Raw genomic sequence first — 20,200 nt, 5'->3', positions numbered from 1 at the left:
AATTGATCTCATGGGCTGAATTAATATTATGGTGTGTATCATTGCAAACATTCAACCCATTATAGTCATCATTTATCTCTCAAAGGAAAGTTCCTTGTTTATCATATATTGCGTGCCTGTGTGACAAGTGCATAAGTGGCTGAGTTTTACACATCTATCACTTTAATAATTGCTTTCAGGAATAATAATTCATATTATACAGCATTCTCTTCCATAACTTCCAAAGCATTTCACAGAAAAAAAACTGTAATGCAGAAATGAAAAGTGACTTGGCCGAGACTGTATTGTAGGTCAGGAAAATCATTTCAATATCCTGCCCTCAAACCATGAGTTAGATCTTTTATGTAACCAATTAATATTCACTACTTTCTGGTACCATAAGAAACATGAAGCAAGCACACAAGGCCACCATATAGACTGTGAGTATCCAACCATAAACTGGATACTTCACAGGAGAACATTTCTACTACATTTTGTTCTCACGTCATCTAATGATGCATTATTCCTTGAACAGAAAAGGGAACCATTTCAAAGTGCAACTTTGCGAAAGAATCAGCCAAAAACCTGTAGATTAGGCCAAGCCCCTGGACTATAGGAATACAGGTCTTACTTTCTTACTGTAAATTCAGCTATATACATTGGAGAGAAGATCTCCAAGGTGGGTGTCCTAGACCTATTGGCTCTTGGCTTCAAACACACATGCCAGCCACCCCACAAAGTCTGCTCCTAATTACGGTGCATTAATTCATGTATAGACATGACCAGAGTGGATTTAATAGCAACCTTCAACTCCCTGAAGGGTGGTTCCAAAGAGGATGGAGCTGGACTGTTCTCAGTGGTGGCAGATGACAGAACAAGAAGCAACGGTCTCAAGTTGCAGCAAGGGAAGTTTAGGTTAGATATTAGGAAAATCTCTCTCACTAGGAATGTAATAAAGCACTAGAACAAGCCACCCAGAGAGGTGGTGGACTCTCCATCCTTGTAGGTTGTTATGACTGGCTAGACAAAGTCTTGGCTGGAATGATGCAGTTGGGGGTTGTCCTACTTTGAGGAGGGGGTGGACTAGATGTGACCTCCTAAAGTCCTGGGCAACCCTAATTTTCTATGATTCTATATGTTGCTTTGGGAGCTGGAAACTGCCCTAGAAGAAAAGGAGCTCTGGTTCTCATCATGGCCCTTGCTTTCAGTGGGAAATAAACTATCTAACTGTTGCTTATTGGTTTTATACAGTGGATTTTAAATACAGTGTGCAAAAATGACTTGGACAGCAAGTCCAGAGACAAGAAGTCAGGTCCCCCTCCCTTTCAGTCTAGTGTTGATCTCCCTGAAATATACTCTTTTTGGGTGGATTGCATTCTCCTAGTCTATCAAATCTTTCCCTTCTGGCTCCTTCAAGAAGAGGTCTAGAGATGCAGACAATGCCTAGCCTGTGCTTTGGCTACTATAACACTTTAAAAGAAAGCAGGAGATGACAGCACACTAGCCTGGTTCTAATTTTCCCTAGGTAAGTGCCCAACCAACTAAGGTATTGGCCAAAAGGTAGCAGGGTAAAGGGCAGGACAGGGAGAGGTCCAACTGTGTGTAAGTGCCAAAACTTTCAGTTAAGTGGCTACACAAGTACCTCTTAGATGAGTAAAAGTCAAATATGATTTGGCCTAACCAGTCTTAAGTTAAGGAGTCTACATGACAGAAAGTCCACCCAGCCCTTTGGTAACACTTTCAAAGAAGCCACAGGGGGCAAATTTGGGATCTGGGAACTGGCCTTCCAATGGTACTGTATAAACCAAATATATATATACACATAAATATATATATACACACATATATATACACACACTAATATGCCACAGGCAGAGTTGAGAGGACAGGTTCACTGCTGCTTCTTGGCTATTGATGAATTTTTTAGGTTAAGTTAGTCTCAGATGATCCTAGAAAGAGGATGATACCTCCCGCTACAAAGGCAAATAAATGCAAGACGCTTGCAAATTTGACCAAGAAGAAAAAGCCCTTTTAAGTCCCAAATCTGGCAAACAATTTGACCCTGAGCACATAAACAAGCCCCATCTGCCTAGACCCTGAAAAACTTCTAAATCCTGTTAGCAGAAATAGGCACCCCAGCTAAATTCCCACCTCTAGATGGGATGCCCAATGATTCAGAGAAAGGAATGAAAACAATTCTAAACAAAAGAGAAAAAAACCCAAGATCCTAAAACAAATTCTTCTAGAAGCAAAATAACGTATTCATCAGGGAGTAAAGAAAAGCTTTCTAGCTCTGATCAAATGCCCTGTGAGACTCCTGCACTACAGCCTGTTTTCTTCATAAGGCTCAGACAAGCTCCTACACTACAGCCCTTGTTAAGTGCACTGACCCAATTACAGCTAATCAAGGCCAGCTGATCTCCAGCCCCTTTGCTCTGATTGGTTCTGGAGCTGCATTTAATGAAGGTGCATAAATGCACCTAAGCCTTGTTGCACAATATGCTGGTCTTTAGCCTATGAGCAGCTCTAGTCCCAGCAACATTTCTGATTTCCCTAGATCCTGATCCTGCTTTTGGTTTACTCCTGGATTTTTGGCCTTTGGGTTCTCCCTACAGACCTATTGCCTAACCCTGGCATGGCTTACTCTTGGATTTCACCAGCGAATTATTCTTTGGACTGGGTAACTAGGTTGCTGGTTCCCAGCTCCTGGATTGTGGCTTCTGACCCTTACCCTTGCAACCCCCAGATCTGTCTGGGTCTCCCCATTAGGCTATCTAGCTTGGTGGACCATGACATGACCAGCCAAAGTCTTTGAACATGGAATTATCATTCACCTGGCAAGACATGGATAAAGGATCATAGGAAAGTAGAGCAGGAATGGACATTGTAGCATCTAGTCCAGTACCCTGCTTATGGCAGGATCAGCCCTAACTAATAAACCGTCCCAGTCAAGTGTGTGTCTAGTCTGCTTCTGGGCGTCCCTGCTTCACTGCCTATCTGACATCCTCAGGGGTTTGCTCTTCCTTGCCACCGCCCCTCCTGTCGTGGTGTCAGGGACCTTAAGCAGGCAAGCCTGCCTGGGCTAATTGCCTAGACAGCCGAAACTGCTCAGGGCCTTATTAACTGAGTGGGTTCCCAACTGGCTACTGGGGGTGAAGCTACCCACTTAGTCCTACCTGACACAGGCCAGTCAACAGTATGGAGTCAGATATCCTTAGGCAAGCCTCCCATTTCCTGTGCTTTCTGGTTTCCTGGTTCCTGACCCTCTGCTCCTAGATTCTGACGTTGGGTTTTCTATTGGGCCTGTTTCCTGGTTTCCAAGCCCAGTTTGCTCAGTTTCTGGACTCTGGCTTGTGGATTTACCCCTTGATACTGGTGTGGTGGGCTTACCAGCAGCAGCCCAGTTTGCTGGCTTGGAAGGGCTCTGAGGTAGTGGGGGGTATTCCCACTAATCAGGTGATAGCATGGGAGAGGCTTACCGTGCCCTTACTCAAGGGTGAGGCAAAGAGCCAGACCTGAGAGCAGACTAACCCCCTCTCTCTCCGATCGAGCTATTTTCAATCTGAGGGTAGAGCCTCCAGAGGGAAGAAAATGGCAGTGTGCCCAGCACCTGGGTGGCTGTGATGAGGGATGAAGAAGAGAGCAAAAAAGAGCTGGCAGATCTGCCAATGGGGCAGAGCAGTTGCCCCAGAAGAGCCCAAAGAGACACGCCGGACAGGAAGCAGCAAGCAGCTGTGTCTCCCAGCCCCTCTGTGAGGGAGTGCAGCATTGGTACACAGCCAGTGCACAGAGGGCCTGGGAGGGACTGAGACCCTGCAGGGTCTCCAGCCCCCAGCATGAGGCCGGGAACATGGTGCATGGGTCAGTGCATGGAGGGTCCAGGAGCAGACTGAGATCCCAGAGCTGCTTGAGGCGTCCCAGATCTCGAACCCCCAGCGTGAGGCCAGAACCATGGTGCACGGGCAGTGCACAGAGCATCCGGGAGTGAACTGAAGTCCTAGGAGCCACACCAGGAAGTTCGGGTCCCCAATCCCAGTATGAGGCCAGGTGAACAGTACACAGTCAGGATCTGGAATTCTTTTCTTTTCCTTCTCTCTATTTGTGGGCACTGCTATGGCTCCAGGGCTTCAGGGCTATTCTTCTGTTCTTTTAGAGACCTAGCTTTTATATCCATTGTTGCTGTGCCTCATATTTTGTGAACCCTGCGCCTCATGCTCTATAAAGTGGCATTCTATTAGACTATAAGATTTGCATGATTGTTAAGGAGAATCTTGCTTTCCCCCCTTTTTGGATTCTTCAATATAGTGTTTGCATTCACCTGTATATTAGGGCTGTGTGAAATGGCAGCATTCTGTTTTGACCAACATTTTTACATTTTGACAGAACAGTGTTCCATTTTGAATTTTGTTTCGAGTCGAAACACCTGGCCCGTTCCATTCCATCGAAACAGTTTTGCCGTTTTGACCCTGTTTCGCCCATAAGATATAATGGGGAAGGACAAAACAGCCTATAACTTTGTCATTTCTGGCCTGATTTGGATGAAACATGACAGCATCGTAGCCCCTTCTAAAGGCATGAAGTCTGCTCTGTTTCAAGGAGATAGGTGCAGGGGATTCAGGGTAACTACACCCCAAATTCTTGAAAGCCAAACTCATGTCACATGTACGTGTTAAGCCACAGTGGGGTCAAAACTGCAGGGATGGTAGCTGCTGCTGAGGCCACAAAGCCTGCCAAGTTTCAAGGAGATAGGTGCAGGAGTTTGGGGGAGACTGGAGGCCATGATTAAGAGCCCTAAGGATTAATAAAAGCCAGTAGAGCCACATATAGTGACCACTGTCTATGAGTAGCGCCAGTTGGATACTAGGTCATCCATTGGGTCATGAGAGATGCCCACAAAGAGCTATGATGTTTTGGGTTAGTGGGTAGTGGGCCCAGACACACAGAGAGGTCAGTTAGGTTGGTTAGATGCTAGTGAAAGTACTCTGAGACTCAGAGCAGCCTCATAAGAAGATAATAATGTAAGAATTGCCATTTTCTGGGTCAGATCATAGGTCTATCTTGTCCAGTCTCCTTTGTCATACAGCGGGAGAAAGCAGATGATAAAAGAGCGTGAGCAGGGTACAACCAGGGTTTTTCCCACTGTTCCTCTCTCACCTGTAGTTTCCAGCATTTAAGGTCTAGGAAGTTTTGGTTCATAGGTTATATTCCTAACTCCTGTGCTTATTAGCTACTGAGGCCCCTTTCCTTCAGGAGTTTATCAAATCCCTTTTTGAATCTAGCTGAACTGTCAGCTTCCACAACTTCTGGACTTGAATTACATCCTTGTGTTTGTTTTAAACTTACTGCCTACTAGTTTCATTTTTTTGCCCCTAGTTCTTGTATTGTGAGAGAGTAAATAATAAATCCTTATTTATTTTTCTTATCTACTTTCTCTTCAGCATTTAGCATTTTGTAAACCCTTATTGTACCCCCACCCCTCTCCATCCAGCATCTCTTTTTCTAAACTGAATAGTAACCCGCAGCAGTCCAGGGTGGCCTGTGTCTACGTTGGGGGACAGGGGCTTTGGAGTGAGAGGGGGACTTCCCTTTGGGCATGCTCCCACTAGTGCCAAGCTAAGGAGGAGCATGGGCAATAGGGTTTTGCCTGTGGACATGCATCCCCATGATGCTCATGTGTTTTGCTCCCTTGCTACAGCTGGTTTTGGCTCAGCAGCGCAGGCAGACAGCATATATGGGATCATCTGCCAGCTCAAACTGATCCCAAACCACACTACCTGCTCACTTCTGGGGTGCAGGTGCATGTATGGACAGATGCTGCAATTTCCCCCTCCTCAGCAGGCAGAGGCACAGCAACAGGAGAAGCGGACTCAGCTAAGCCACTTCCCTCTCCAACCTCTACCTCAGTCTCCTCTGAAGTGCCTTCTGGGAAAGAAGACCTGGCTCTAGGGAAAACTTTAGGGGTGTGGAGTACAAACTCAGCTGATACCCCCACCTTCCCCAGAATTTCCTTTGCTATGACACTCAAATCCAGATTCATCTCTAGCTTTTCCTCTGGCACTGGAAGGCTCAGCATGAGAAGTGAAATGGAGGTGGAGGAGACTGTCATGCCTCTGGTGCTTGTTGTCATGGTGGTGGGGGTGGGGTTATGTCTGGTGCTCTAGGAGGGGATGCAGACTCAGGCACAGGCAGTAGCAGTGGCACTGCTCCCCTCTCCTTGCTGCCTGTACTAGTGGAAGCCTCAGGCCTGCTTTTTGTAGCAAAGAGGCTGCATCTCAGTTTGGGGGAGGGGGGACTTCTCCCTTTACCCCCTCTTCTGCCCCTTCTTGAAGGCTTACCACCTGCCTTTCCAGCGTATTTCATGTTGTGTTTCATAGTATCTTGTCTATATAAAAATATATAAATGTATATGTGCCTTCTTATATAACTTCTATAGTATAATATGCAATATAATTATGAAATTGAAAAGAATAAATTAATTGATATAATAATAAAATAAAATGGTCTAGAAATAATGCAAAAGGTATTGTCAAATCCCACTTGCTAGGCTAGCAAGTAGGAAATCAAATCAATGGTAGTAGTCAATTGTTGTCTAATGCTCCTGAGCTTCTGGAAAATAGCTCAGTAACTGACTGCGAGCCAAAATTTTACACAGCCTTACTATATAGGCTTCAGCCCTCTTGACCTTGGCCGATGGGTTACCCTGGCTGTAAACTTCTAACCTGGGCCTATTTGCTCTGGCCCAGCCTTTCAGACTCAGCCTATTCTCAGTCACAGCATGCTTATGTCATCCTCTGGTGGCTCAGGCTCTTGCCCTTTCAGCTTCAGGCCTCCTCTTCTTCATCCTCAGGGCTCAGGCTCAGGCCCTTTTAGTCTCAGCCTGCCTGTCTGCCCCTGTCTGGCACCCCTGTCCCTAGCAGGGCTCAAAATCTCGCATGCCGTCAGGTACCCCTGCACGGTTTCCTTTTCACCCCTACAGCTACTACCTGGTCCTCAAGCAACCATTTTAAATACTCAAAGCTCCCTTTCTTGGTCGTCATACAATTGCCAAGACACCTGAACACAGAAAAAAATAAGCCCTCAATTCCAGACCATGTTTCAGTCTGCACAGATTCAGCACCAACTCTGAAATGGCAGTAGGGTCTAACAGTTACAAGAAGTGGGTTGGACTCTGCTCTTGCAAGCAGTAACGTATCTCCTTTTTTGGGAGCTCTGATGAACCCCAGCTGTAGCGATAATCCCTTTTAAGCAACAATGCCCACCTATGGCTTTACATTTCTCTCCCTGCTTCAAGGCTGCATACGAAACCAGACCCCTCTCCTTTTAGCTGTGAAAACCATACTCACTTGCAAGAAGTCCTGGAATTTTTCACTGACTTTACTATAATTTTGATCTCCCCATTAATTTTTTTTTCCAACAGCAGCTTGGTTACCAGGTTCTCCCTGCTAAAGTTTCCAGGGCAGTGCAGAAGCTATTCCCCAGTGTATTTACCACCAGACTATTGCTTGCTATTCATAAGACAATCTGCAAGGGATTGGGGGAAGGTGAGAGGAATTGAGTGGCAGAAGGGGGACAACAACACAGAAAAATGTGAGCTTCCTCAGCTTCTGGGGTCTTTCAAGGCATCATAAGGAGAGGGATGAAAAATGAACGTTAGTGAAGTATGCATGCAGGATCAGAGACATAGCTTAGGAGCCTGGTAACATGATTCTTTCTATTACAGGCAGGGTGAGAAGCTGAACAACAACCTACTTTTGGTATGAAGAGATGCCCTGAAAAAGTAGGGAAGTTTATTTGCTCTGTTCTGCTTCATCGTTGGCCTCCCTGCAGAAGACAAGGTAGATGATGTTGGCCAGGTATGGTTACCTACCCAAGCCAGGCCAAATTGAGACCTACCTAACTGCCAACAAATTTAGCCCAGAAGAGAGTTTTTAAGAAACTGTAGTGTAGGAGTGATGTTGTAGCCCTTAAGGTCCAGAAAGAATGTGAGAGGCAAGGATTTCATAGGGTGAACTCTTTTATTGGACCAACTATATAGGAGAGAGAAAGTTAGACACACTTTTGAATGCAAGACTTGAAAAGAATGGTCCAGTACAAGAGATAAACCCAATAAATCCTTTGCTGTCTTTAAGACACTGTGAAGTCTAAGGTCAAGATTGACTTACTCTGAAGTACAGGCTTAATACAGGAGTCATGGGAGGAGATGCACTGTTTCACAGTCTGTTAACATTAATCTATTAACTTCTGCATTTGGGACTAGATCCAGCATCCTCCACAACATGGTCTCTATCACACAGTGGCCCTACAAACCCCTACCAGACCCTGTGAGGGAGAGATCATCCATAGATTTTTTTTTTTTAACTTATTTTTGCAGAATTCAAAATCAAAGTGTGGAGTTACGGATGTTTGTCTTAATCTCCCAGGTCCCTTTAACACAAACAGGGCATAGTTTGTTTCTCTTCTAATCTGCCCTATAGGAGCTGGAACATCAGAGATGAAGCATTGAGAAACAGGAGCATAAGGTGAGTGAAATGCAATTACAAAAATAGTGGTGGAGCAGCCGTATAGCACAGACCTGGGAAAAAGTGTTCAGACTCCCCACTCCTTGCCCCTCTATCCCTGTTAAAAATGGGTTCCCTCCTACAGGAAGTTTTCCAGTGTTTGTCCAGTAGCTGCTGTATTTCCCAGTGGCTTCCCTAGTTCTTCCATTGGGAAGCAGACATGGCCCCATCACAACCACCAGACTCTCTTCAATCTACTTCTCTCATAGTTATGATGATGCCCTGAAATCCCAACAAAGGAGCCTCCCTGTCCCATGTCTTTTGATATATGTCCCTGCTTTCCTGACCTAACTGTGTTTCTTGTCTTACCAAGTGCTGTAGTTTAGGCTTGGGGTTCCCTGACACAGTGCAACAGATGCCTTTCAGACTGATGTCCCTCTTATGCTGATTTACGGCACTACCCCCTCTACCTTCTTGTGCTCCCGCACTGCCCCGCTCCCAGCCCTGTCTGGCATGCTACTTCATCTCCTTCTATGGGTGTGGAGTGCTTCCCTCCAAAGGACATACGTTTCTAAAAAGGTCCCTCATAACCGACTCTCTGCAAACCTTGCTCCAGTCTCAGGCTCCATACACAGTTGTACCCATGCCCACAAATTCTGAAGCACCCTCCAGGTCTTTCTACTCTCTCTGACTTAATAGTGTGGCAAAGCTATAATGCAGCATGGTGCAGGTGCTTGCAATAGCCCTTTGCACAACTTAAGAACATAAGAACTGCCATTGCCTGGGACAGGCAATAGATCCATCTTGCCCAGCATCCTGTATCATGTAGTAGCAGAGAGTGGATGCTGAAAGGGAGAGTGAATAGGGTATGACCAGGGGGGTTTTTTCCATTGTTCCTTTCACTTGTAGTGTCCAGCATTTGATGTCTCATAGGAAGTTCTGAGTCAAAGGCTGTATCCCTAATTCCTATGCTTTGCTCCAAGAATTTGTCCAGACCCTTTTTGGATCTGCCTAAACTCTCAGCTTCCACAACATCTAGTGGCAAAGAGCTCTACACTTCCATAAAACACTGCATGACAAAGAGCTTCCTTCCTGGACCCTAGCACTCCAGTTTGCCAACAAGATCTAAGCACAAACCTGGCCAAAGAGAACACTGAGCACGGGGTACAGTTCAGGGAAAAATATGAGTAGATTGTCTTTTGTAATTGCATGCATTAAGCAAATCCCAGGTCAGGGTCCCTCCTAGAAAAATGATACTGACTGATATAAGCTTTGCAGACATCATAGCAATGATAACTTTTGGGGGTGCATCCAGATGTACATGGACATTTGGTTCCCCAGGGACAACTAGCAGTGGTGCACCTTGCACAGCAGCTACTTGTCTCTGGGAAATGCCTGTGCCATGCGCACTTCGGTGTGTGGCAAATTGCCCCAGGTGGCATAGGGGAGGCTGGGGCTAGCGCTGTGCTGGCCCCAGCAGCCTTACCTGGGGTCCTGAGGGCTTCCTGGGGCTGCACTGGTGGAGATTCTGGCACGCAGAGCCTGGCTGGAAGTGCAACAGCATGCATTGCACCAAGCTTTTTTTCCATGTTTGTTTGGTTCTTTGGACCCCTGGATATCCATGGTTATCACATTTGATCTTGCTTATGCTGTAGTCTTTGCAATTTGTCAAGATCATTGTGGATTCTCATCCTGTTCTCCAAATTGCTCACAGCCCATCTCCAGTTGGCAACGCTGACAAGATCAGCACATCTACTGTCCACTCCATCATCTACGCCATTAATGAACATGCTGACTAAAATTGGGTCCAAGGCAGATCATGAGGGACCCTGCATGAACTTCCCTACCTGTGTGACAGTGAACTATTGATAACTAAGTGGGCTGGTTTCTACCAGTTTGGCAGCCACCTTAGGATGGTGTCAGAGCATTTTCCTCTATAGTGATTATGTTATTTTTTTTAATAAGAATAACTTTCAGTTGAAATACTTGCTGGTTTTGGATGTAAATATGAAATATGGCTTAAAGTTAGTACATGTAACTTGGATGAGCTTTCCATTTAATAGGGTAAGGACAATGTAACAACATGCTTATTATATATATGTATAAAGGATTATTGCTGTCTACTTGAAACATGAGCAGTAAGGTAAAATACATGGAAATATTGTTTCTGTAAGTTTGAGGAAATTCACAGTAGTTTTTTTTAACTTGTAAGAGAAGGGAGGGGGAAGTCAGTTCAATAAATGGATTAAACTAGACGAAAAGTTAATGCCATGTTTTAACATTTGTATTTCAGAGTTTAGTGAATAACCTGGGGGGTGGAGGTGTCGGGGGGAGGCATGGCAGACCCAGAACAGGGAAATAAAACATTTGTCACAGAATTTATTCTCCTGGGATTTGGTGACCTCCCTGAAATGCAGACTTTTCTTTTCATGCTATTCCTTGTGACCTACATTTTGACACTGGTTGGGAACATCCTCATTGTTGCCTTAGTTGAAAGCGATCAACAACTCCACACTCCCATGTACTTTTTCCTTGCAAATTTGTCCTTCTTGGAGATCTGCTACACCTCCACCATCCTACCCAAGATGCTTCTCTGTTTGCTGAGAAAAGAAAGTGGAATTTCCCTCTCTGGATGTTTCTTTCAATTTTATGTCTTTGCTTCCTTGGCATGCTCAGAGTGTTATCTCTTATCTGTGATGTCTTATGACCGTTATTTAGCAATATGCAAGCCCCTGCATTATGGAGCCCTCATGAATACCAGGTTCCGCATCCAATTGGCAGTAGGATCTTGGATATCTGGATTTATGTCTCCTATCTTCACAACATCCATGCTGGCATCACAGTTGACTTTCTGTGGATCCAACAAAATTGACCATTTCTTTTGTGATTATACTCCATTGTTAGTGCTGTCTTGCAGCAACACCCACTCAACAGAAATAGCTATGTCTTTCATTGGCTCTGTGTGCACGGTGCCTCCCTTTCTGCTCACCCTGACATCCTATATTTGTATCCTTGCCACCATCCTGAAAATTCCTTCTACCACTGGGAGGAAAAAAGCTTTTTCCACCTGCTCTGCCCACCTTCTTGTGGTTACAATATTCTATGGGGCTTTGATGACTGTCTATCTATTACCTAAAAATGATGTATTAAGAGACCAAAACAAGTTATTCTCTCTTTTTTACACTGTCCTGACCCCTTTGTTAAATCCCCTTATATACAGCCTGAGAAATAAGGATTTTAGGGCAGCCCTGAATAAATCAGTCAGTAAATGCGTGCCTTTACTGAGGACTCAAAGAATCCAATCTCATTTTAACACTGGAACAGAAACAATGAATAAATAAAAACTCATGAACATAATGTTTAAATGATCTGTGGTATTTTACAAGCATCATGTCTATTTCTTTGTATTTTATGACTATAATGTTGATCAGTATATGACTATGTTCTGTGGCTGAACATGGGATGTATCTCTAGAAAGATTACAGTTAATTAATACTAGCCATAGTTAGTTAAGGGCTCCTATATACTACATTTATAAAGTCCTTGTGCTCCTATACACATGCAGGGAGGCTGCTCTGACATGCTCCAGCAGACTCCAGCTTCATGTGCATCAGTGTCCCTGAATTGAAAAATGGTGGTGGGGCACTTTAAACTAAAGCTTATTCAAAAAACTGCAGTTCAAAGCACCTGCCACCTTTTACAGCATGAGAATGCCAATACACATGATGCTCCAGGGGCTTTAATTAGTGTGGCTCTTGGAGCTGGGCTACTTAAAGCACCCCACCACCTCCCAGAGCACATCTATAAATGCACTAAGTGAACAGTCCAGGACTGCAGACCTTCAAAGTCAACCTCTTATCATGCTGGACACTCCCACATTGCCTCTACTCTGTATTGATATGTGCTCTGGGTGGGAAAGTGGAAGAAAAGGGCTTTGGTCTAATTAAAGATTGAACTGTGGAGGACATGTAAAAGGAAGTGACCATTTGTAGCAGGGGGTACTGAACAGAAAATGGGAATTCAAGTTTCAGGACACTGGCCAAGACCCAGAGGGTTCCCAGAAAAGGTCAAGCAGCAGGAATGGGGGAGTTTTGCATGCAGGCCTGTTTTCTGCCTCTATATCTCACACTTTGACCATGAATAAAGTATACATGGTTTAGAAGTTCCACTTGAAAGTCTTTGCAGTCCTTCTGTAATAGTTGTTTCCTGATCAATGTGGACTGGAACCCAGAAAAGCTTGATCCCATAAAGGGGCTGGAGTGAAAGACCTGGAGAAGGACTATAAGCTTTGGGCTTTGTTAGACATTAATTTTAGGGTCCTCAGGGAGCTCTTAAAACTTTCATTGTCCACACATTAAATCATGAAAGCTAGTTTAAAGCACTGTTCAGTCATCCAGGGTAGGTTTATCTCTGATCCATGTTACCCAGCTCACATTACATGAATGTGTGTCTACTCCCCAGAGATAAGGCAATCAAGTTTCAGTAGTTGAGCATCCCAGGATGCAGTACCCCCTCCCTTACCATTTTTTTCTGTGTGGACAAACTTTCTGCCTCCTGAGCTCTACTGACCAGGGGGTGGTACTGTAGCCAAGTCAACCCCACCTCCAAGACTCATGGGAGTGACGTTCCTACACCCAGGGAAGCAACCATGGTGGCATCCCTTGGTTCACCTATGGTCTCTACCACAGCTTACTGATGGGTCCTAAGAGGATTTAAGGGTCCAGTCCTCAGGCTACAGATCTATTGGCAAAAGTTGCAGATCTTTCTGCAGGGAAAAGTAGGTTGCCAAGTGGGATACCTCTCCTTTTCCTTCTTAGGCTATATATTCTCTGCTTCAAGAGCAAGTTTCTTTACCTCAAAACACATTTCATATCTGATAAGGAGAGGGGTCATGATGACTGCTTTGCAGACCTACTTTGAGAACCACAGTGACTGTCAAAATGTTAGAGTCAAGTGCAGTCCACTGGTATGAAACGCCGGAGTATGGAGAGTGGGGAGTCTGCCACCCGGAGGCTGTGTCTAGAAAAGTTGGAGTGGTGGGGCAGAGGTAACCTGCTGAGGAGTCAACAGAGAAGCCAAGACCTCCTCACTTCTTCACAGGCACCAGTCCATCCTTCACAGAGGTGGTGTATCAATATAATTTTGCATTGTTAGCAAATTTGTAGATATCACAAGGCTGGGTGGAGTTGCAGATGCTTTGGAGGATAGAATTAGGATTCAGAATGACCTCAATAAATGGTCTGAACTTAATCTAATGAAACTCAGTAAAGGATAATGAAGAGTCATGCACTTAGAACAAACATGTGTACAAAAACAATTAGATCTTGGAGTCATTATTGATTCCAGGATGAACATGGGCTGCCAATGCAAGGACACAGTCAGTAGGGTTAACCATACCTCGTCGTGCATCCACAGATGCATCACAAGCAGGGCCAAGGAGGTGATCCTCCCCCTCTATGTGACACTGGACCCTCTCTATGCTGTCCACATCCCTCTTGAAGTGTGGCATCCAGAACTGGATGCAGTACTCCAGGTGCATCCTGACCAAAGGAGGGCCACTTGCATGATCCAGGGACAGCAGGGCAGACCATATGAGGAGAGGCTACGGGACCTTAACCTGTTCAGCCTTCACAAGAGAAGGCTGAGAGGGGACCTGGTGGCCATCTATAAACTTACTAGGGGGAACCAGTGGGGATTGGGAAATACCTTGTTCCCCTGAGCACCTCCCAAAGTTGTGGCGAAATGCCGGGCTAGTGGCTCCAGCACCGCTTAGGGGAGCCGCGGGCTTTGCGGAGTTGTGCGAGCGCGCGGCTTCTGGGGCGGAATTGAGGTAGCTTTTAGCTGCCCTCGAGGTTCGTCGAGTTGGCACAAGTAGACGACTTAAAGTAAGTAGTTAGTGTCTCTTAATCTATAGGGTGTCCGTTGGTTCACGAGGTTCCAGAGCCAGCCCTTGCGTTCCAACAGTGGAGCTAGTCCAAAGTTAGGTGCGGCTGCCGACTCCTTAAGTCCCAGAACTGGTCAACGGCTCATTGATATGGAATGTTAGTAATAAAAGTTATTACAGAGTAGATATAGAGTAAAATAAAAAGATTTTATTCACTCACCTGGCCTCACCCTCTTACAAGTAAGAGGCGAGGCCGGTTGGAACGAAGTTGCAGTAAATACAAGTATAGCAAGCGTAGGTATGCTGTCTAAGCTACGATGAGAGGCAGTCGAGAAGTGGAGTCTCCGATGTTTCTTCAGTTACAGTATGCTGGATACTAAAGGGGTCTGTTGGTTCACGGGGTTCCAGAGCCAGCAGCTGCTGACTCCGTAGTCCCAGAACTGGTCAACAGCTCATGAATGGGATAGTCTATAGGGTGTCCGTTGGTTCACGAGGTTCCAGAGCCAGCCCTTGCTCTCCAACAGTGGAGCTAGTCTAAAGCTAGGTGCGGCTGCCGGCTCCTTAAGTCCCAGAACTGGTCAACAGCTCATGAATGGAAAACACAAAGCAATACTGTAACACGGTGAATCGTTGTCAGTTGTCAGATTTCTGAGCCCTTTATCTTCGCTGGGATACGCCCAGGCGGGGAGGCTGAGAACCGGTCTGCGGGATGATCAGGCCCACAGAGTTTTCCAGTTGTCGTCTCTGCTGCTTCCTGCTTTTTTGCCTCTTTTATAGATGTTTGTTGGACTGCCTCTATGACACTAACTATCATATATAGAGATAGGATAATTTTCTTTTACATAATTATTGCTAGGCAGACTTTCTACATAAGTTTCATTTCTGCAGAAATGACACTTCTAGATAAGAAATGAAATTTACAGAATGCACATGTGTAGCTTAATGCCAGTGGAGAAAAGTACAAAGCGTTCACTTTGATTAACAGTCGACTTCAAGGTTACATAAATGTGAGAGTGCCAGTTATACAGAAAAGGAAAAATAATATAAAGTCTTTGCTAAAAACTATAAGATAGTTACAAAAGTAACAAGGAATAACAGCCATAAGTTGTTAGAGAGTAGGTTCAGACTAGACATTAGAAGGCACTACTTCACAGTCAGGGCGGCCATGATCTGGAACCAGCTTGCAAGGGAAGTGGTGATGGCTCCTACCCTGGGGGTCTTTAAGAGGAGGCTTGACAGCTACCTAGTTGGGGTCATTTGAGCCCAGTTTTCTCTCCTGCCCAGGGCAGGGGGTTGACTAGAAGATTTCCAAGGTCCCTTCCAACCCTACTTCTATGAATCTAGAAGAATTACTGTTTAGGCTACAGTACCGTAGAAAAGGACCAAGGGGTTATGAAGGATCATAAACTGAATGCAAGCCAACATTGTACCCGTTACAAAGAAAAAAAGGGTACAGAGTTGTACAGAGTGTTTATAAAGTCCTTGAGCAATTTTAAACTTTAATAACTTTGGATATACGCATGATAGAAGAAAACTGTCAAATGCGATTGAAAGCATAACTTTAGCATAGTGTAAGCTATGCCTAGGGCAAGGATCACAAATGCAATTTATGAAATAACTCATCAGAAACTGGAACATGTTTTCTATGAATTGGAAAATCAAATTGAAAGATGCATCATGAGAAACAGTGGTTATGTTGAAGTCTAGAAATTTGAGCTGCATTGTGTTAAAACTTAAGGAAGTATGCTTTCAATTGCCATTGATAGTTTGCTTCTATCATGTGTACATCCAAAGTTATTAAAGTTTAAAGTTGCACAAGAAACTTATAAACGCCCTGTATTACCAAAAATGTTGTTTATAAGTAAAGGAAAAGGATTCTTTCTTCCACTCTGTTCAGGGCCAGTGAAGTCTACCCTAGAGCAATGTGTTCAGTTTTGGACATTTAACTTACAGAAAAACTTGGAATAAATTAGAAAGAGCTCAGTGTAAAGCAACAAAAATTATTAGAGGCCTTGAAAATGCGACATATGAGAAAAGGCTCAAAGAACTGTGATTAGTTAGCCTAGAGAAAACTATCTAATGTTACAGACGGGAGCCAGATTTATGGCCACTATGAAATCTATCACAATCCTCTTTATAACTGCACTTTAGGTATTTGAAGATTGAGAGAGGATTTAATAACATTCTGCAACTACCTGATGTACAGTTATAAAGGGGAGGGGTGATAAATCTGTGGCCACTGAGGTATCTAAGTAAAATATTAAAGACATCATTCTAACTTTGAAGCTATGCAAACTGTCTTTGAAAGTTTTTAAATGGAAGTTGGACAAGCACTTGTCTGGAAAAGTTTAGAAAGGGACGATCCTGTCTTGAGTAGGAGGTTGAACAAGGTCATCCTTTGAGGTCCCTTAGGATTCAAAAGTTTTGTGTGGACTTTTTTCCCACAGGGAAAAAAATAAGCTTTTTGAACAGCTTGGAATGAAAACAAATGTCAAAACAACGCAATTTCCCATAATCATAGATTTTATTTTTTTGTAGCTTGCTCCATGCAAATGTGTGCTAATGCCTGAAGGAAGAGGCCTATAGTTCTGAGTGGTAGGGGTCTTCCATGAAGCTGAAGGAACAGTGGTTTCATTGATTTCTTGGGGCACAAGTTTCCTGTCAGTTTGTATGAAAATCCCATCATTGCATGTAAGCCAGGTTTCCCTACTTTACTTGATAGTTGGGGAAGATGCATAACTACCTTATTTTTTCCCTTTATTGGTTTCAGGCTGGTGAGCATTGATAGTAAAAGGGAAAAGGAGAACTCGTCACACAAAGGATGCAGGATCAGGGCCCTAAATATTACTGCTTGGATTCCTAAGATTTTATTTAAAAGTTTATAAGGCATTGGTCCAACTTGGCATGTAATGGAATCTGAGTGAAAATAAGAAAGTGATGTCTGGAGAGCTACAAGGCTTTTTTTTTTTCTCTTATTACCCCTGTGAGGTTAGGCCTTTGGTTTTGTTAACTTGATTGGTTTATTTCTTGTTTTCCTTTTGAATAATTAAAAATTACCATCAGAATATTTTCCCTTCACATGGAAGGAATAAGTATTGAATCAGGAACAATTATTTTCATTTACTCCACTACAAGGGCAATGCACCACTCAAAAAAAACTGGGGGATCTTGACTGCCTCTTCATTAGTAGAAAAGAAATAGACTGAAAAGATGGGAAGTGAATGTGGGCACAGCATGTATCTTGGTCTTGGTGATACTGCATGAAGAGGTGACCTCTTGGATTCTAGCTCCTAAAAGACTCGCCTTTTAGGTAAGACAGTTTCTGGCATTTTTTTTTAATAAAGAAAAAGGTTGAATTGCACATCTTCGCCTCTTAGTGATTGGATTGTTTGAGCCTTTCTAGCATTGAGAGAAGAATTTTGGAGCCTTTTTTTCTGTGCATGTGCAATGACTTGTATAACAAAGTCCTGATTGTTAATAAATCTTTCTCAGCAGCCTGTAAAGCAAACTAAACCAGAATGGCCATGGTAGTAAGCTGATATATGTGTAGTGCCTTGGTAAAGAAAATTGCTAAGAAAATGGTAGTCCTTATTACTGTGACTGGTTAAAAAGACAACTTTTCATTAAATCAAATCTTTCATTCCATCTACTTACTACAGCTTAGACAGTAATACCTCTAAGTGTTTTTGTGCATTTGTGTCTTCTAAGGACATGACTCTTCAGTGGCCTTTATTGAGTTTCATCAAATCTTCCAGTAATTGCATTATTGGAGGCTTTAAATGTTACAAATACTTCCATTGCAGTGTTTCCTACAGTGCAAATAAAATAGGTTTTTCCCCTGAACAATTTAGTTTTGTTAGCAACAAAATAAAAAAAAAAGTGTAGAAAAAGGTGCCTTTTCTGAGAGAGAGAGAGAATGAGAGAGAGAACGAGAGAGAGAATGAGAGAGTGGTTTAGATAGAAATAGAGATGATGTGTTCAAAGTTGCATCAAAATTCATCTCATCTATCCCTTTCCTTGGAGGCAGGACCAATATACCTGGATTGTCCCTGGTAGATCTTTAATTTGTTCTTAAAAACCTCCAGTGAAACGGGTGTCAAGAGCTCCCAAGGTAAACTGTTCTACTGCTCTACTTAGAAGTTTTGCCCTAGTATCTAAGCTACAGCTTCTTTAATACAATTAGTCAAGTATTTATTGTTGTGCCAGTAGTGGACACAGTGAACAACTGAACAGTGTCACTTTTATAACAAATATCCACTTACTTGGAAACTGTTATCATATTAGAGGAACCCCACTGTCTTTTTTTTTTTCTAGAGAAGTTAACCCCGGCTCCTTCAAATTTTTCTCTTAGGTCATGGTTTCCAAACCTCTTAACATAGTCTTGCTGCCTTCTAGACTCTCTTTCTTAAACTGTGTTGCCCAAAACTGGACACACTGCTTTAACTAACACAGTAGGATGATTGTCTCCTGTATCTTATATAGACTGCTGTTGCCATTCCTGCTATTGAATCCCAGAATGAAATTTGATTTTTTTTTACAAGATCACATTTGAATCATATGCTTTATGTTTCGCTAAAATCTTTGTGTGCTTTCTGCTTCTGTTATTCCTTTTCTATTGATTTTTTTTAATGCAACACAGAAAACAGAAATATGTATATGTTAACTGTAAATGGCTGTGAAATATGTATGCATTTCAATAATGAGTAATAAAGGAAATATCAACAGTAAGTAATACAGAAATAAGTAACAACAGTAATAATAATAATAAATAAATGATGACCAATGCATTATAAAGAAGAAAAGAAAGAAAAAAGGAGGTGGGAAGAGGAAGAGACAGGAGAAAGAGAGAGAGGTGCACAAAGGCTAATAATTTAGTTACCATAATCTACAAAAAACTCTTTCCAAATTTTTTGAAGCAGTCAAGCCTGCTGAATATGACTCTCCATAGATACTGGCAGCAGCATTTCTGTACCAGATTTTAACCATTAGAAAGGTCCTACTTTCTAAGCTGGTAATCAAATCCTACATGTCACTAAAATGGCTCCCTATTCATGTGCAATCTGGGAAGGATGTAGTTTGACATCCTTTTTTAAAGCTGTGTGTCTCATTTTTCCTTCCTAGCTCTGTTTGCCTTCTTGTAGAAAGCAAGTGTTTTACTTCCTGCTCAAGTACAGTCGTTGTTTGGCTAGGGGTAACAGCCAAGAGAGTCATTGTGCTACATGTGGTCTTTGCCCCACTGACACATTTGGATTTGCCCAGGTTTAAACAATTATGTGAGTGATCTTATTTCCCCATGCAACATGCTCTGTACCCTAGTAGAGGCAGGACTGAAATGTAAAATGTGCATGAGTGCTAAAAACTGCAGTTTAACAGCTATGGATGCACTGCTTAGGTACATACAACCTAAGGTGCAGACTTCAGGGATTTAGATACCTAAATCTATTTGAAATATCCTGAAATTTGACAACTTACATCCTGTCTGCTAGCTATAAAATCCTGACCACAGGGCATTATCAATAGTGGAATACTCATTACTGTTTTCTTCCTGTTGGAAGGAGTGCTACCTGCAAGAATACAATAAAAAGAAAGAAAGGTAAAGATGATAGAAGAGTGTTCCTGGATAGCTAGGTGATTTTTCAAACATGGAAAAACAGATCACCGGTTTCTACAGAGTAAAAACATTAGGCTGCATGGGTGCTTGGGATCACATAGCCTGTTTCAGGATCATAAGGAGAGGTAGAAGAAGAAGGTATAATATTAAGTAGAGGGGATGACATAAATTGACTTTTATGTTTTAACCTTTTTTTGGTGGGTTTTTTTTCCCCAACAGTTACAGACC

The 20,200-nt window shown here is 43.2% G+C and overlaps 1 protein-coding gene across 1 annotated transcript; it reads left to right on the top strand.

The window, feature by feature from the left end:
• Window positions 1-10,813: 10,813 nt before the first annotated feature.
• On the top strand, window positions 10,814-11,818 carry LOC149862619 (olfactory receptor 5AP2-like). Its single transcript, XM_090054012.1, has one exon. It carries the CDS (start codon window positions 10,814-10,816, stop codon window positions 11,816-11,818), a length of 1,005 nt encoding a protein of 334 aa, XP_089910138.1.
• Window positions 11,819-20,200: the final 8,382 nt, after the last annotated feature.

This window comes from Crocodylus siamensis, chromosome 6 (assembly GCF_052110815.1).
Source record: "Crocodylus siamensis isolate JL-2025a chromosome 6, ASM5211081v1, whole genome shotgun sequence".
NCBI classification, from domain to species: domain Eukaryota; kingdom Metazoa; phylum Chordata; order Crocodylia; family Crocodylidae; genus Crocodylus; species Crocodylus siamensis.
This window is presented reverse-complemented; position numbering and strand designations above follow the sequence as displayed.